We start from the raw sequence: 17,970 nt of genomic DNA on the forward strand, positions 1-17,970 counted from the left end.
CATTCATTTCGCCATGTCTGTCTGTCTGTCCGCCCGCGGCTTTGCTCAGGGACTATCAATGCTAAAAAGCTGTAATTTGCACGAATATATATGTAAACTATGCCGACAAAATGGTACAATAAAAAATTCAAAATAATTTTTTTTAGAGTACCTCCCATAGACGTAAAGTGGGGGTGATTTTTTTTTCTCATCCAACTGAGTGTGGGGTATCGTTGGATAGGTCTTTTAAAACGATTTTTGAAAATAACTTTAAAGTGCAAATGTTCATTAAAATCGAGCGTCCCCTCCCCCTCAAAAACAAAAAAAAAATCAGGATGGTAAGTATATCAAACTTACAAGGAAAACTATAACGGTTAAGTTTTCTTGAGAATTATTAGTAGTTTAAGAGTAAATAGCAGCCTAAGGTATATATATATAAATACCTAAACATGGAATATCCCGTACAAAATACGAAATCTTTAGAAAAATATTACTTAATTTTTTCGTAACCCTATTTCAGTAGTATCCGACACGCTCTTGGCCGGTTTTTCTGTAATTTAATAGATGGTGTACATGAATACATGCCATCCTACATAAGTTCAACCTATTAAACCGTGAAATATCTTGTTGGAAGTACGATTTTTTGGTAACGCCAGAGACAATTTTGGTAACGCAGGAGACGCCCAAAGTGTCGGTAAAATAGTTGATTGGCCCAAATAAAGCAAGATGCTTCTTCCAAACAGCTAATTACTTAATCATTTACCACTAACTTACCTAACAGCCTTGGCACAGTAACATCGTGTCGGTTGTAGTAACGAAATAAAAAAACAGTGGTGAATATTTATAAAGAGACTAAAAGATTTTCTTCATTTTCAGCAACAATTTCCACCGTTCTGGCCGGAGGGTCGGCATTCTAAAAAGTACGGTCCCGTATTTACAATAGACCATGTGTCTCATAACCACTACACGAACATCAAGACGTGGATATTCAGAATCAACAAGAAGGTAATTAACTTTGCCGTGTTAATGAAGTGACTTTTCCAATTTCGTGGAGTGATAAAGATCGAGCCCGTCAAAGACTTCACAAACTCTATTGTCTCCCGTATTATAATTGACCCGCAAAATACCTTTGTAATGGATCCCATTTAATTCTATCCCCACCGATGGATCAATCTACTCAAAACAGCGAATTCAAAATGAAACCGCGCGACGGAAAATTTTGATTCAACAATGTGGTGAAGTTTGAAGTCATAGCAATTTCTATTTGACGTCGAGATCGTGTTGACGTTGCGTAAATATTTTAACTTGTTTAGAAGTTCCCATTAAGACTTTCTGAAATTGAATTGTTAGGAAAAGTATGGTTAGAAAGACAGCTTTGTAAATTGTTGACAACGTTTAAATGAGATTTTCTAGAAAATTATAGTTTAAAACATTGTTGACGCGAACAATTAATATGGAAAGATGTTTTATGGGAATAACTTGTTGGTCGCAAACAGCACCGAGGCACTATTGTCCAAACACACATGTAATCACAATCGTTCTTTCCAGTTCTTTCTATCATACGATGTAATAACAGGATAGAAAGAGATGGTGTATACGATTGCGAACGTCAGCGAATCAGACAATACGGCCTCAGAAGACGCACCAGAAATCACAATTGCATTCACCATTTCTTTTGTCTAACGGTGTTTGTGAACAACGAGTGCAGAAAAAGATGGTAATTGGGTATACTGCCACCTAATTCTATCTAGCAAAATATGACAAATAAAACGACTAAGTACAAAAAACTTTTGAAGAGAATAAGACCTTTCACCTTTCCAACTATTGCCAAGAACAACTAAGAATACTTAGTTCAGTTCTGGCGGAGTTCTAATTTTTTTTTATTATTCGATTGGATGGCAAACGAGCAAGTGGGTCACCTGATGGTAAGAGTTCACCACCGCCCATAGACACCTGCAACACCAGGGGGATTGCAGATGCGTTGCCAACCTAGAGTCCTAAGATGGGATACCTCATGTGCCAGTAATTTCACCGGCTGTCTTACTCTCCACGCCGAAACACAACAGTTCAAGCACTGCTGCTTCACGGCAGGATTAGCGAGCAAGATGGTGGTAGCACCACCTGCAAAATAATTAGTACCTAGACAAAAAAAAACCTTACCGTATTGAGAACCTCCTCTATTTGAAAGACAGTTAAAAACGACCTCTATTCAGCACAATGTTCCTTTCTCCAAACGCTCCTCCTTTGCAGTTTTAGGAAACATGTTCCTTTCTTCCAGATTGTATCACTAACAGAACTGATGGCGGGCGTCAAAGCGCCGCCGAAGACGGTGCAGCTGTTCCAGCTGACATGCTGGCCGATGGGCCACAAGGTGCCAACGTCTACCAACTCGCTGGTCGAACTGATGAACATGGTCGAGCGCTGGCGACAGCGCACCGACTACGGCCCTGTCTGTGTCGTCTCGCCGTAAGTTAATTCTCAAGTTTAGTTACCTCTTAAATTAAAAAAAAACCGGCCAAGTTCGAATTGGACTCGGTCACCGAGGGTTCTGTACTCATTTGTAAGTGTTTATGAATATCCTGTGTTAGCAGAGCCCCTGTTCTAATAAGCAAAATGTACACAGTGTTGGGTAATTTTAGATGGCTTCTTGACAAAGACAGTCAGACATGAAAAATTATGTTTTTTAGATTTTTTTATTGATTATTGTGCTGAGCTACCTTCATACAAAATTAAAGTTTCTAGGACAGCCGGATGTACCCTATAGTTTTTTCGGTTAAGGCAATTTGTATGGAAACATTTTTTGATTCGTTGACTTAGAAGCTTGATTTTTTACAGCTTCAGGAGGCTGTAGACCTGATTATATAAATATATCTCAAGCTTCATCACATATTATCGATTACAAAGTAGAACTTTTCCTTTGGTTAGCTACAGTTTCGTAACGATTATGTTTAGAATCCACCCAAAAATTACAGATTCACAACCTGTGTAGAGTACAGGTCTCTCACCCGTATTAAGTTGCTTTTACGCCCGACATCAAAATGCACTCCCAAACGTTATAAAAAGTGGAATACCTACCTACCGCGAACACCATTATTTTCAGTCCCCTCAACTCTGGACTAAAAATGTGTTTTTTGTTTCACTAAATGTGTTTTGCAGGTGGTAGGACCTTGTGCAAGGTCCGCCCGGATTGCTACCACCATCTTGCTCGCTAATCCTGCCGTGAAGCAGCAGTGCTTACATCGCATTGTTGTGTTTCGGCGTGGAGAGTAAGACAGCCGGTGAAATTACTGGCACGTGAGGTATCCCATCTTAGGCCTCTAGGTTGGCAACGCGTCTGCAATACCCCTGGTGTTGCAGATGTTTATGGGCGGTGGTGATCTCTTACCATCAGAAGACCCACTTGCTCGTTTGCCTTCCAGTCGTATAAAAAAATACTAAAATTTAGAGATTCGCCAAAGTTTACATAAAATTTCAACTCAAGCGTTAATGAGTCAATCAATCACTGATTCAGTCAATCAGTAAGGACATCTCTTTTTATTATATTATATGTAGCTATACAATAGAATACAATACAATAACTCTTTATTGCACACCAACACATAGCATAGCAGTACAGAAAACACAGGTATATATGTCGGCGGCCGATCGTAAAATCCGCCAGATCACGAAATTCCTAGACATAATCGTGAAATGGCGCCATTTCATGAATTGGCTAAAGGACATCCGCCATGTCGTTCAAAACTCACCGTTTAAAGATTTGCCTAGTGACGTTTAGGCAGATCACGAAATTCCTAGGCATATCATGAAACGCCGCCATATCGGTTCTGGCACTTCGCCGGCCGCTGCCGCGGCATGCTCGCTTCGCTCGCTCGGCTCGTACGCAGTGGTCAAAATTCATACAACCACTCCTCGCTTCGCTAGTCGTACCTAAATTTTTCTTTTTTGTAACATATCACGATGTGCCCGGTATAAAGCTAGGAATATCGACGAATGCGTTGCTCTAATCGATCTGCCGTATTGTTTCTCAGGCTCGTCGTGACATGCCTAGCCAACTTTTAGGCATATCATGAAATGGCGCCCCATTTCATGATGTGACTAGGAATTTCGTGATCTGGCGGATTTTAAGATCTGCCGCCGACATATACACAAAGACTTAAGTTAAGCAATAGGCGGCCTTATCGCTTCAGAGCGATCTCTTACAGGAAACCTTTACAATAGAATGGATGGAGAAGTAAGGAATAAATTTTAGCAGGTGGTGAATTTATATTACATTACTCGTAGAGCAATATTATCAAGAATACATAACCTTTATACAATACACATACACAAAAAATCCAAATAAACAGGTGGATACATAACAACATTAACAACAAACTCATTAATAAACTAGCAGTCGCTATATGTATTAATAAACCGTAAAATATTTGAAGCCGTTGTTTAAAAACAAACTCTTGGTTATTTCGAAGTCATTTCGCTCGCATTTATCATATTTACTAGCTTTTGCCCGCGGCTGCGCCCGCGTGGTATTCGGTTATCGCGCGCTGTTCCCTCGGGAACTGCATTTTTCCGGGATAAAAAGTAGCCTATGTCACTCTCGGGCCCATAAACCTACCTCTATGCCAAAAATCACGTCGATCCGTCGCTCCTTTACGGCGTGAAAGACGGACAAATACGCTTTTGCATTTATAATATTTATATGGATGGATGGATTTAATGGATGCTTGTAACGTGTTCGCAATAAAATAAGCAACAGGTAGCTACGGCCTTATTTTCCGTAGACAGTTTACACCAACAGTACCTAGGTATCTAGCTACACGATAGAATGGGGTAAGGTCAGAAATGTCAAAATTCAAATACGTTTATTTGTCAAACATATGTGAAAACAGGTACCGTATATACCTATCCAAAGTACCGAATAAAACCTTATGTTATCATCCATACTAATATTATAAATGCGAAAGTGTGTGTGTTTGTATGTTTGTCCGTCTTATACGTCGAAACGGAGCGACGGATCGATGTGATTTTGGCACAGAGATATTTTATGGGCCAGAGAATGACATAGTGAAAAATACATAGTTCCCAAGGGAATTCCTCGCGGCCGAAACCGCGGGCAAAAGCTAGTAAATTCATAAGCACGTCGGCACAAGTTGTTGATATTGTCGAATTGAAAATGATCTATCATGACTCCACTGCCAAACAATACGAATAAAACTGACATAGTGCGAGTTGGACTATAGCGCTCGAAGGTTCCGCACTATTATCTGTACAAAATCACGTTTGTTGTATGGGAGCCCCCCTTAAATATTTATTTTAATTTAAGTATTTATTTTTAAAGTGAATATACAACTATATACTTATTCTGTGAATATTTCAAGCGTCTGCCTGTTGCCGTTATTAATATCGAGCAAAACACGGCAAAAAAAAACCCTATTTTATTATATTTTTAGTATTTGTTTTTGTAGCCCCAACAGAAATTACCCTTTGGGTACGGAATCCTAAAAGTGGGTGTGGGGATCATTTCGAACTTCACAGCTCATTCACTTAGTACTGCTAGCTATGTTGGACCTTAAGACGTAATTAAATTGTGTCGTGTATTGTATTTTTGCAATGAGTGCAATGCATTTAACAGCTAGCTTTAAAAGCTAAATAAATGGCGTTTTGAAATACATAAACCCGGAACATAGCAGGCGAAGCAGGTGGTTAGTTAGGTTAGTTTGATTAAATACTTCTGTTTTCGTTTTTAGGGTTCCATATCTCAAAAGGAAAAAACGGAACCCTTATAGGATACACTTTGTTGTCCGTCTGTCTGTCTGTCAAAACCCTTTTTCTCAGGAACACGTAGAGGTATGAAGCTGAAATTCATATCAAGTACTCAAGTCTACTGTCCCTTGGAGCTCTGAAAAAATCAAACTTCTAAGCTAACGCAATCAAAAGACACAGCCGTTTATGCTGCAAATTTTCGACACTCGCAAGCGAATCAAAACCTACAGGGTACTTCCAGTGAACTCAGAATCTTGAAATTTGGTACGAAGCAACGTCTTATAGCACAGATACAGGAAAAATTACGAAAAGCATCAATTTTTAGTTGCATCATAATTATAATAAGAATATTTGTACGGGACCCTCGGTGCGCGAGTCCGACTCGCACTTGGCCGGTTTTTTTATTTTTATTTCTTAACTGTACCTAATGGCAAATGCTGCCAGCCTTACGCTTACTCTGAGGCGTGGCTATATTTTGAATCGAAAACTCCAGCAAATCTTTTGTTCGTTATGGTAAACAATGAACCATAGAACCTTTGTTTATAGTTATCACGTATTTTTTATCCGACCGAACATGGTGCACAGTACAACACGTCAAAGGAACTCTCTGACAGTAAGCCCGAGACAAATGCTGCATTTTGCATGCAATTTGTTCGTGCGACTTGAACCGCGCCTGGCAGACTTTAATGGATTCCGTTTCCTGATCTCACGTTTCTAGCTAGGTACCTATTCAAAATAAAGAGTTTCATGTTTTAAAAAGTTAAGCAGAAGATAATTTTGAAATAATACTTGTTTGTAAAGGTGTGCCATAGATAAATTAAAAAAACGTATTACTTTATCTAAGGCACACCTTTTTGTAGCAAAATACAGTAAGTAGTCTAGTATTAAGTTTTCCCTGTTCTTTGCGTCCGCTGGCTGCTGGCGTCCAGTACGCGGCCTACTTGTTATTTAATACGAGAGTGAGCGGGACTGTACGATACGAAGTAAGAATTTCGTTGTAGCCATCACTTCCGTGATGTGAACCGTGTGCATGGGTGACACTTTTTACCGGACGTACAATACCGACATGATATTTTGTGACACGCCCATAGAAACTCTTGTCAGTTTGACACCAGTTTGTGTGGGCGTGTACAAGAAATATCGGGTCGGTATTTCCATGTCGGTATTATCCGTGCCCGTAAATAGTGTCACCCAACCGTGTTGTTACTGGCAGGGACGGTCGCAGCCGGGCGGGGGTGTACTGCGCGGCCAACGCGTGTATCGAGCAAGTCATCCAGCACGGCGAGGTGGACGTGTTCCAGGCCGTGAAGACTGTGCGCCGGCACCGCCCGCAGCTCGTCGAGAACATGGTAGGTAGTGTATGTACACTAAAGGATGAGGGTTTAATTTCTTAAGCATCCTTTAGATTTCAAAGAGCTAATATGCGGAAGGGTCCCATAGAATAAGCAATACTTAGATAGTTGTTGATAGCAGTCGGGTAAAAATATGTGGCTGTGTACCAACTTACATGTACACACTTATGAATAACTAACTGATCTTGACGAATCGTGCGACTTTCACTCCTGAATATATTCTGACCATTTGAATAATTAGCTGAACTATCTGTTTTCCCAACAGACTGAATACAAATACTGCTACGACCTCGTGCTCCACTACGTGTTGCACTACTTGAACAAAGACATGAATGAAAAGAAGTGAGAGTGTGAACTCAAGGACGAGCTCTGGTTCATCGAGTTCGGCCGCGGCGCGGCGCTGCCGACGACGCCCGAGGAGAGCAGCCCGGCGGCGGCGCCCCGCTCGCGCCGGCCGGCCCGGCCACGGCGAGGGCTGTCGCTGGACCGGCTGCTGCCCGCGCCGCGGCCGCCGCTGCCGCACGCCGCCACCGTCGACCCGCCGCGCCGCGCGCGCCGCGACCGCCCGCCGCTGCGCCGCTCCATCCGGCTCGAGGACGACGACGCCGCCGCCGACGAGCGCCGCCGCGTGTTCGTGCACGGCCCGCGCGCGCCCTCCTTTGACGAGGGCGGCGCCAGCGACGAGCACGACGACTGCGACTGCGTTCACAGCTCGCTCGATCGCTCGGCACACTCCGTCGACACCGCCGACGACGACGAACCGGAGCTCGCCGCCAGCCCGCCGGCTGAGTCGCGCCCGCCAGCGCGTGCGCACCTGCGCGGCGTCTCCTCCGACCGCGTGCTCGCCGACCGGCGCGACGCCTCACCCGCCGTACGCCCGCCGGCGCGCGCGCACTCACAGGGCGTGTTCGAGCGGCGCCTACCCAAAATCTACAAGTTCGGGCTGGACAAGTCGAAACGGGCCAGCTCGAGCGCGCTCTACGAGCGGGCCGACCGTTCACCCACCGAGGCCTTCTATAATGCTACCGGATCCACGCGCCTGAGTTCGCAGGAGCTCTTCGAAAAGTTTTGCTCAGAAGACTTCACTTCGCTTTACGGACGAGAGGACGACCGGAGACGGCGGCCGCCGCACTCCAAGTCAACAGGTAGCAGCGGGTCGGACGTGCGGCACGAGCGCGCGTACTGCCGGCGCCACGTGTGCCGCGCACCGCGCTCCGAGCGCTCTACCGACTCGGAGGACACGTCGCCGCGCCGGCCGGGCCCGCCGCAGGACGACGGCGACGACTGCTCGCGCTCGGCGCCGCCCATCAGCCCCGACCGCTACGAGGCTCGGTTCACGTTTGACATCTCTGAGCGCAGCGAGGCGCCCTCCAACCGCGACGAGACGCCATCGGACGCCACCGAGACGCGCAACCTGACGCTGTACGAGGAGCCGCTGTCGGACCGCACGAGCCTGTGCGAGCTGTACGACGCGGCGTTCACATCGCAGCGGCCCTCGTTCCGGCGCGACGGCTCGCGGCGGCGCGGGCCCTTCGACCTCAGCGCGCTTGACTTCCGCGCCATCGACGACGAGAGCCCGCGCGCCAGCCGCCGTGCCTCGCAGCGCAGCGCCGACGACACGCTGCGCCAGAACTCCGACTCTCGCAGCTGGGCCTCCGACTCCGTTTTCGCGACTCCCGAGCGCCGGCCCGACACCTCGCCGTCCTCGGGCGACACGCGTCGCTACCTGACGGCGCAGGGGGACTCTCTGCGAGCCGACTCCGCGGCCGCCGACTCCACTCTCGCAGACACCACTGTGGTGGACGAGGAGCCGAACAGCGTGATCGAGCGCTCCGAGTACGCGCTCGCGCTGAAGCTCGGCCGCATCGAGCTGGACGATGACGTGTCGGAGCGGCCGGCGTCGACGCCCGCGGGCGAGAGCTCGCGCATATCGAGCCGGCCGTCCATGCACAAGCTGGAGCCGCTGGAGCCGGTAGAGCGGCTGTGCGGCGGCGCGATCGGCGCGAGCAGCGACGCGGGCTCGCTGCGCTCGGCGGGCGCGCGGCGGCGGCGCGGCGCCAGTGAGCCGCGGCGCACGGCGCGCTGCTTCCCGCTCTGATGGCGCGCGGCGGCGCCGGGCCCCCGCCGCGCCGCAGCCGCCGCCGCGCCCCCCTCGTGCCTTCCCCCCGCCACGCCGCAGCCCCCGCCCCGCCTCGCGGGCTCGAGACACTCTGTTCCTCGACGACGTGGACGCTCGTCCTGCCTCTGTCGTGAGTCGTACCGCTATTAAGAGGTCCCGTATAGGTATATAGCTGAGCGGACCGCCCCGAACGAGTCGCAGATGGCGAGTTTTTTACCTTAGAGTAGTTAAGAATCTATTAGACTCGCCTGTAGGTACGAATTGAAACTGCCAAGTAAATTGAAATGTTCGTATAAATTTTCTTACTTCGACTAGTGTATAGCGCCGTCTTTATAGTCCTAGTTCTAGGAGTATGCGTAAGTTAGGCAGTGCACAGTGCCTAAACGACGTGCGTAGAGCGTAGATTCTAAATTTCTTAGATAGAAAATTGTTACCGGGCCACCCCGGGCGCAGTCCACGACTGACACAGGGTCATGGTTAGCTATTTAATGGACATGTGTAGTTATTGTGTGGCGAGGCGAGGTCTCTTTTCACTAAAGAATTATATTTATTAGAAGGTTCAATTTATGAGCTATTTATGTATTTACAAGTAAAACATAATAGATTAGATAACAGGAGGTAGCTCTGTCGGAAATAAATTGACACTGAATTACCATTATTTATGTTACTTAGCGATGAAACCGCGCAAAATATGTATGTATATTTATTATGCATGATTATAATGTCTTTAAGATTAAGTTTCCATAATTTAATGTTTGTAGTGTTTCGGTGTTGTTGACATGTGGTACTTGATACTTGCTTGCGTTATACTTGATAGTATTATTATGACGCTTATACAGCACAGTTTTGCTGGACATTTTGTGTGATATAAGCCCTGAGATGAAAAATATTTATGAAATGTTATTTCTGTAGTGGAAACGTGCCAATTATACGTTAATTTTAATACTTTGTGGACTTGATTAGCGTTGAAAGATATATATGGGCTTGAAGTCCTTTTTTGAATAAGAAATATTATTCATTACTTGTTTACTTATATTATATTTATAATACGTAGAGCTCCTAAAGAGATAGTTATAAATACTTACCTATTATAAAGCTTGTTTTATGGGTCCTATTTATATAATTATTTTAGGCGATATCCTTACTTAATATTATAAATGCGAAAGTGTGTTTATTTGTTTATTCCGCTTTCACGGCTTAACTTCTGAACCGATTGTCATGAAATTTTGCGTATATAATATTGGAAGACTTTGGTAAAGAGTGCGCGATAAATGAGACGCAGACGAAATCGCAGGTAAGAGCTAGTATGTAATAAAAAAAATGTGTTACTGTCCGGTGATTCACTGCTCGTATTGTATTTAATTTTAATTGTTATTGTTATTTATCTCGCGTACGATGAAAACTTTTGGAGCATTTGTCCATATTCGTATAAATTTAATAATGAATCAGCTATTTACGTAAATTTCCCTTTTTACTTGTTATTTGCAAAGCATACTTTCTAAGAACCAGTTTAACTAGATAGGTACGAGTATAAGAAAAGAGCGCTGGCGTTCTAGAATTATTTTTATTAAAATTAATGTAAATAGGGAATTAGTTAGATTTTAAAGAATCACTTGTTCTTGGGGATCTTCGCCCTTTGTTCCATTTTTTCCTTTTGTACGTATGCAAAGAAAGAAAGTACGAAAAGGGCTCACACACTGAGGGTTCCGTGTCACCGTACATTATTTAATACTAACTACATTATTAAAGAAATAGTTTAGCAAAATAACACATTTCGTTCTACTTTATTTTTAATATTTGTTGTTAGAGCGACTATATATTTTTTATTACATCCACACAGCTGTCATTACAAGTTTATGTATCCTAATTTAACAGTCAGGATTTTTACTTATAAATTACATATCATAACACAAAAACATACAGTGGGGTTTTTGTAAATTCGTTCAGAGAACAAGAGAATAGATCAACCTCGATCGGGTTATTCCCACCTGTTAGTACCACCAATTTGATATCAGTGGTAACTAATGGGAATAAAAATTCCCATCTGTTACCACTAAACTAATAGGTGGTAACAACTGGGAGTTTTTTTCCCAGTAGTTACCACCAATTTCTTTAGTGGCTATGAGATGGGAAACATTTTTATTTCATTTTAACTTTCAGCATATTGTCAACATATTAAAAAAAGGTTCTATTCTATTCAATATTTATGGAGTTATTTTATCTTACCGCGAATATTTTTCCTATCTGTTACCACTAAAGTAATTGCTTGAGTGATAACTACTGGGATATTTTTTCCCAGTAGTTACAACTGAGTACTTTAGTGGTAAAAGTTGGGAAAAAAATCCCAGCTGTTACCACTGGTAAAAATTGGTGGTAACAGGTGGGAATAACCCCCTCGATCGCTACCCGATTTCGGAGCGCGCACGTGAATGGTGCCCGGCGCAGGAGTTGCGTGCGAGCGTGCGGTTCGGAGCAGGCTCGGCCGCCGCCACCGCCACACCTACTCTTCTTCTCTTCTTCTTCAGCCCTTAGCCACCCAATGCTGAGTGTAGCCATCCTGCATTGCTCGCCACTCGTCTCGGTCCAGTGCTCTCCTCATCCAGCGCAGCACCTTCCCGCCACTTTGACCAGGTCGTCGGTCCACCTCATCTCCTGTCGACAAACGTTCATACCTGTAGCGGTATTTACTATTACATAATTAATGCCATTTGTGCGATAAAGGTAAAAACCTTTATTTTACTACGTGTTCATTTAATTTGACGAGCATCGAAAAGCCTCTGTGGCTGTACTTACGATATTTCAAAACGTAATCCCAGAATCCCGCGGTCATGTCCATATTAATATCAATATTGAACTGTGATCTGGTTATGGCTATAATAATATATGAGTATACAACGCCTCTCTATCTACTGATCTAAGACCGAAAAACGAGAGTTCCTTCTCAATATTTATCTAATATTGTAAATTAGTGGATTGCTCGTAAATAAATGTACGCAGAAGTGGGTGAGCGGTACACACGACTCTACTGTCAAGGTACTAAGAGAGTGTTTAGATATTTTGAGCAACGCAACCACTCATCCACTTCTGCTACTGACTGTATTTTCCAATGCATTGAATCGTAAATCAGTCTTATTTCCTTTAATACTGTGGCGCTTGGTATGTATGGGGCCTTGTACATAGCCTTGTACATTAGAAATATCCCAATCAACACTTTCTATTAATTTTAGAAGGTTAGAGTCTAAAGTTGAGACAAGGTATAGTAGGTAAGAGTAAAAATGGACAGAGCGTGCGTAAAAGTTGCATAAAACTTCTCTGTTTTGTTGTTAACAAAATTAGGTTCAAACAGTTAATATTTTTAGTAACCTACTAGATAGGTAGTATTACTGTAAAGTGGTTGGTATTTTAAAATAAGTAATTGTTTTAGGATATCTCTTCCAATTATGTACATGTACAAGTATGTACTAATTATGTACGTAGATATTTCTTCTGTTTTTACGTTTTTACTTCGAATTCGAAGTTGTTCTTTGGCTATGCGATGCATTAGTACTTTACTTTTCAAGATTTCTTGTTGTATTCTGTTAAGTTGTTTCTTACTCTTTACTCATTGCTTTCATTGACGTTTGTTTACGAGCTTTACCGGAAGTAACTAAGTGATGAACTGTTAAAAGGTCCCAATATTAGTCGAAAAATGCTAACCCTTCAATAAACGCTTGCTGACTTATATCAATTAACATTTTTTGTATGGATCGTAGAGGATGGGTGATAGTCACTCACGGGGAAAAGTTGCAAAATTGGACAGATTTAAGCGGTAAAAACATTTCCAAATCCCTCCAGAGTAGCAAGAGCGTTTGAAATAATTCAGAAAATATTACTTAATATTATTAAGTATTATAAAATAACTGATGTGAGGAAACGTGGACGGTGATTCAATATCATGATCCCTTCGTGATCAGTTAAAAACGTTGTTTATCTAGACGCCGTAGCGTGTCAAGGCAAGTTCAAGCTAACAGAACTGGCGAGCAGCATTGTCTTTACTGTATTTATCGTTACAAAGCTTCCCTTATAATCAGCCCCCTTGCTAACTGTATGGCCGCATAAAAGCCTTTCGATTGACACTTTTGCATACACAATAGTTGGTGCTCCTTTCCTGTGCACTTATTTATTAGTCATTATCTGTCATTTTTAGGGTTCCGTAGCCAAAATGGCAAAAATGGAACCCTTATAGTTTCGCCATGTATGTCTGTCTGTCTGTCCGTCCGCGGCTTTGCTCGGGGACTATCAATTCTAGAAAGCTGTAATTTTACACGAATATATATGTAAACTATACCGACAAAATGATACAAAATAAAAACCAAAAAAAAATTTTTTAGAGTACCGTACGTAAAGTGGAGGTGATTTTTTTTTCTCATCATCCAACCTTGTAGTATGGTATATCGTTGGATAGATCTTTTAAAATCATATTATATTATGTTTCTGTTTTGAACTATGCAAAAAAACGGCCAAGTGCGAGTTGGACTCGTACACCGAGGGTTCTGTATACAGAATTGCTGATATCTTTGAATATCCAGTATTAGCAGAGCTCTGCTCCTAAGCAAATTCCTACGCAGTATGCGATCATTTACATTGGTTTGGTTATTGACTCGCCCACCGCTTTTTCCGAGTGATTCAATACGTACATCCAGTGTATACAGAGCCCTACTCTTAAGCAAAGCAGTGTGGGGTCAGATTATTTTGGTCATTGATATTTACAGACAGACATAAAAAATCAAGATTTTCAGACTTTTCTAGTTGGTTGTGTTATAGCTACCTTCATACCAAATTTCAAGATTCTGACTTCACGGAAAGTACCCTGTAGGTTTTGATTCCCTTGCGAGTTTCGAAAATTTGCGGAAATTTGCAGCATAAACGGCTGCATCTTTTGATTGCGTTGGCTTAGAAGTTTGATTTTCTCACAGCTCCAAGGGACAGTAGACCTCAGTATTTGATATAAATTTCAGCTTGATAACTCCACGCGTTCCCGAGAAAAAGGGTCTTGACAGACAGACAGACAGACGAAAAGTGATCCTTTAAGTGTTCCGTTTTTTCCTTTTGAGGTTCGGAACCCTAAAAATATGCTGTTATAGTTGAAACATTTTGAAGTGAGCTCATGTATTCACAATGGCATTGTGTCTATACAACCCTATTATCCTGATTTTGTTCCCGAAATCGCCATCCAGTTACTTACAAAAATGTTAGAAGTACATTTCATGTATGTTCAATTTTCAAGCTCACTTCAAAATGTTTCAACTATAAAACATACTAGACATGATATAGATATTAAAAGAATGTTTGATAATACTTACAGATGCTTCAGATTTGCCCAATTTAACTGTCACTCTTTAAATCATAGTTAGCAATAGCAGATTTTATATCTAGCTTTTGTCAAAATTTACTTTATTATAAATATAAGATACATATTATACATAGAAATGAATTGCTATTGTAAAGACAAACGCACAACCTTTTGTCCTATGTATTTTAAAAGATTGAATAACATAGTATTAATTTATATAATGATATTCGAGATGTTTTATATGCACACAGAATTGTTAGCTATATTAAGGAATTATTTATATTGTTTAAAAGACATTAGGTGTGGTATGTTTTGTTTTTGATACATAGAAGCTGCAATAAAAATCAATGATATAGCTTTACAAAACTAATTGAACAACTTTGTTAGGCTATGCTATGTATTGTTAACTGTGAATGGCAATTTTAATTAGGTGAAAATACTTTTTGTGCCAAACAGTACCTAAACTGCGGAATGTTACTATTATAAATATTTCAGGTTTGTCTAAAAGCCTTACCCATGGTAATGTTTAAATTGGTGTTGGCGTTTGGTAGAATTAAACGGCTTACCCAATTTTGATAAAGATTAAGAAACTACTGAATTTTTATGCCGATACCTGAAATCTATAAATTTTTAGTTTAACTTTATACATTTTTAAGTCGTCTTTTTGATCGGGTAAAAATTATAAGGTGAAATTATAAATGTCATACAAAATTAGTGTTTCTTAGTCTTATTTAATTTGATTTTATTTTATTTAATTTGTCGTAGCCATATCCATAGCTTGAACTACAAAGAACATCACTTGATCTACAAAAGTTTTAGCTTACATATTTTGTTATAAAAATCCCTTAATTTAGCATTGCTAATAAACATCCTGAAATATTTTTATCTACACCCTTAGTAAATCCTCCATCATGCGTTCAAAAACCATAGATTAATGACCTGCATTACGACATTGGATTCTATTATGAACACGGCAATGACCATTACGATACAGAAATCTGTATCGTACCTAATGAGATTTCATACATCATTACAGCACCGGGGCGCGCCACTCCGCGCGCACGAGCAGCAGCAGGTCGTCGCGCGCGCAGCGGGCGCAGCTCGTGGGGCAGATATACCTAGTTCTCGTTAATGCAGATCATTCTTAATGGTTCTTGAACACATGATAGAGGATTTAATATATGGATGTAGATAAAATATTGTATGCAACTGTACGTAATTAGGCCTTAAAACGCTCATGTGACCCCATGTGTTAAGGACCCCTATTACGATACAGTTACATAAATAACTATTAAAACACCCGTATATACCATAAGAGAATCTCTCTCCAGGCGGATATAGGTACTTATTAAATTCAATATTTTGTATGTATTCCAAACATCTAAGTTCCATTGTATGTGTTCCACACTAAAACCATTAAAGTTAAATAACTTTGCAAACATACTCTGCATTCAATGTTTTAATAGCAATGAGTGAGTGTGATAAAAAAAACTATAGTTATGCCAAAAGTACCAAGAAGTTATATTGTAGACAATGGTAAATTGAGGGATAAAAATTACAATAGAAATATAAGTGCTTTGATACAACTCCTAGGCCAAATTTTCATATTGCACTAGATCAGAAACTAAGTCAAAATAACCTGTTACCTTAGCTAACAGTTAAATTATATTTATATATTGTAATACCTACTATAACCTGTTAATTTTTCGATGTTTATATTATATTTTTACGTAATTACGCTTTATGGTAAGTTTAAATTTCATGTGGACCATTTTACGATGTTTCTTTAGTAAGAGAAATATAAACACGTTAGTGCGTGCTTTTGTTTGTATAATTATGTAAGTGTAATTTGTATGTATTAAGATAAATTCTCGCGCACTGACCATCTTATATGTAAATAAATGACATAGAATGAATTTGTAGTCCAGATATCTATGAATATTAAATTAAAATTATACCAAACTATTGTATACCATATACATAGTAAAGAATTTGATTAGAACATAGGAATTGTAATTAAGTAACGAGTATATAAATTATATTATATCTACCTATAGAAGCATTGTGATTTCAAGTTTTCAACTTCCACAATACTGTAATATAACTTATTGAGATATTGTTGTCATGAATGTTATTTGAAGTGTAATTTTAAAATTTATACATGGAACTTAATGGAAAATATATTTATTTGTTGTATAACACATTGGTTTTCTTTATAATCAATCGCCTTCACTCTTGACATCAAATTTTAAAAGTTTATTAACTAGAGTTCCTTGTTTTACCTCTGTCTATTTCAGCAGGCCGATATTCGACAAAGTGATCCTTTAAAGTTTATATTTATATCTTTTGAGGCATTATTACTGCTTGATAGAACCTGTAAGTGTAAAAGTTTGAAAAGACAAATCAAATGTAATGGTCACAACAAGAAATATTTGAGCCACTACCCATTCTTTTGAATTACGTCTTACAACAATACAAATCGGATTTATTGCAAAATAAATCTTCACACATTGCACAACTATGAAATTCCTGAATAATATTGACAGTGTGAACCATTGAAAAAAATGCTGTACCTACTTATTTTTCTGTCGCACGCCTACCATTGCATTTCTATCCACGATGCATATTGTCAATATTCAGAAACTTCATAGTTGGGCAATGTGTCAGGATCTACCTATTTCATAACAGCCGTCATATTGTGACAATATTTTTACATTTATTTTTATCGTTCATCCACCATTACCTCTGATATTTCGTTTTATATAATTTTTTTACCGTACAACGGCAAAACCTACTAGACACTGGCAAAATTGTCCTCCAATGGACAGAGCCATATTTTTCTAAAAAACCAACCAAGTATATATATCCTACTAATATTATAAATGCGAAAGTTTGTGTGTGTGCGTGTATGTGTATGTTTGTTACTCCTTCACGCTAAAACGGCTGGACGGATTTGGATGAAATTGGGTATGTAGATACCTGGATATCTGGAATAACACATAGGCTACTTTTTATCCCGATATTCAAACAAGATAGGGATAAAATCTCAAAATAAGAAGCGCTGGGCTAGGCTGGGGTTAGAGTCATGAAATTTGGCATGGTTTTGGCATGGTTGTTTTTAATGCAACGTCAATGAAAACCACGATGTAATTTTTGGGAATTCCCACGGGAATTTTGTAAAATCCCAGAATTTAAATTGTAAGTACCGGATCGAATAGTTTACGCGTGCGAAGCCGCGGGTAAACAGTAGTAGTATATATTACGCTTAACGTAACATTCCCTGTAAAGTGTCGCGAGCAATACCGTCAGAACGAATTAATTTCCATGCGAGGCCACCGCAGCCGCTTTCTGGGCCTGGTTTTATGAAATAACAATACATGAAGCCGATGCTCCGTAATATAATTATTATAATTAAATTTGGAATTTGG

At 40.9% G+C, this 17,970-nt stretch overlaps 1 protein-coding gene across 1 annotated transcript in view; it reads left to right on the plus strand.

The window, feature by feature from the left end:
* The window catches only part of Ptp36E (protein tyrosine phosphatase 36E), a 265,667-nt gene extending 258,091 nt beyond the window's left edge, over window positions 1–7,576 (plus strand). Inside the window, exons 14-17 of the mRNA XM_074097823.1 lie at window positions 856–984; window positions 2,258–2,445; window positions 6,953–7,088; window positions 7,357–7,576. Of these exons, the coding sequence (XP_073953924.1) occupies window positions 856–984; window positions 2,258–2,445; window positions 6,953–7,088; window positions 7,357–7,437 (534 nt within the window). The 3' untranslated portion in view covers window positions 7,438–7,576. The remainder of the gene's footprint in view (window positions 1–855; window positions 985–2,257; window positions 2,446–6,952; window positions 7,089–7,356) is intronic.
* Window positions 7,577–17,970: the final 10,394 nt, after the last annotated feature.

This window comes from Choristoneura fumiferana, chromosome 14, assembly GCF_025370935.1.
Source record: "Choristoneura fumiferana chromosome 14, NRCan_CFum_1, whole genome shotgun sequence".
NCBI lineage: Eukaryota > Metazoa > Arthropoda > Insecta > Lepidoptera > Tortricidae > Choristoneura > Choristoneura fumiferana.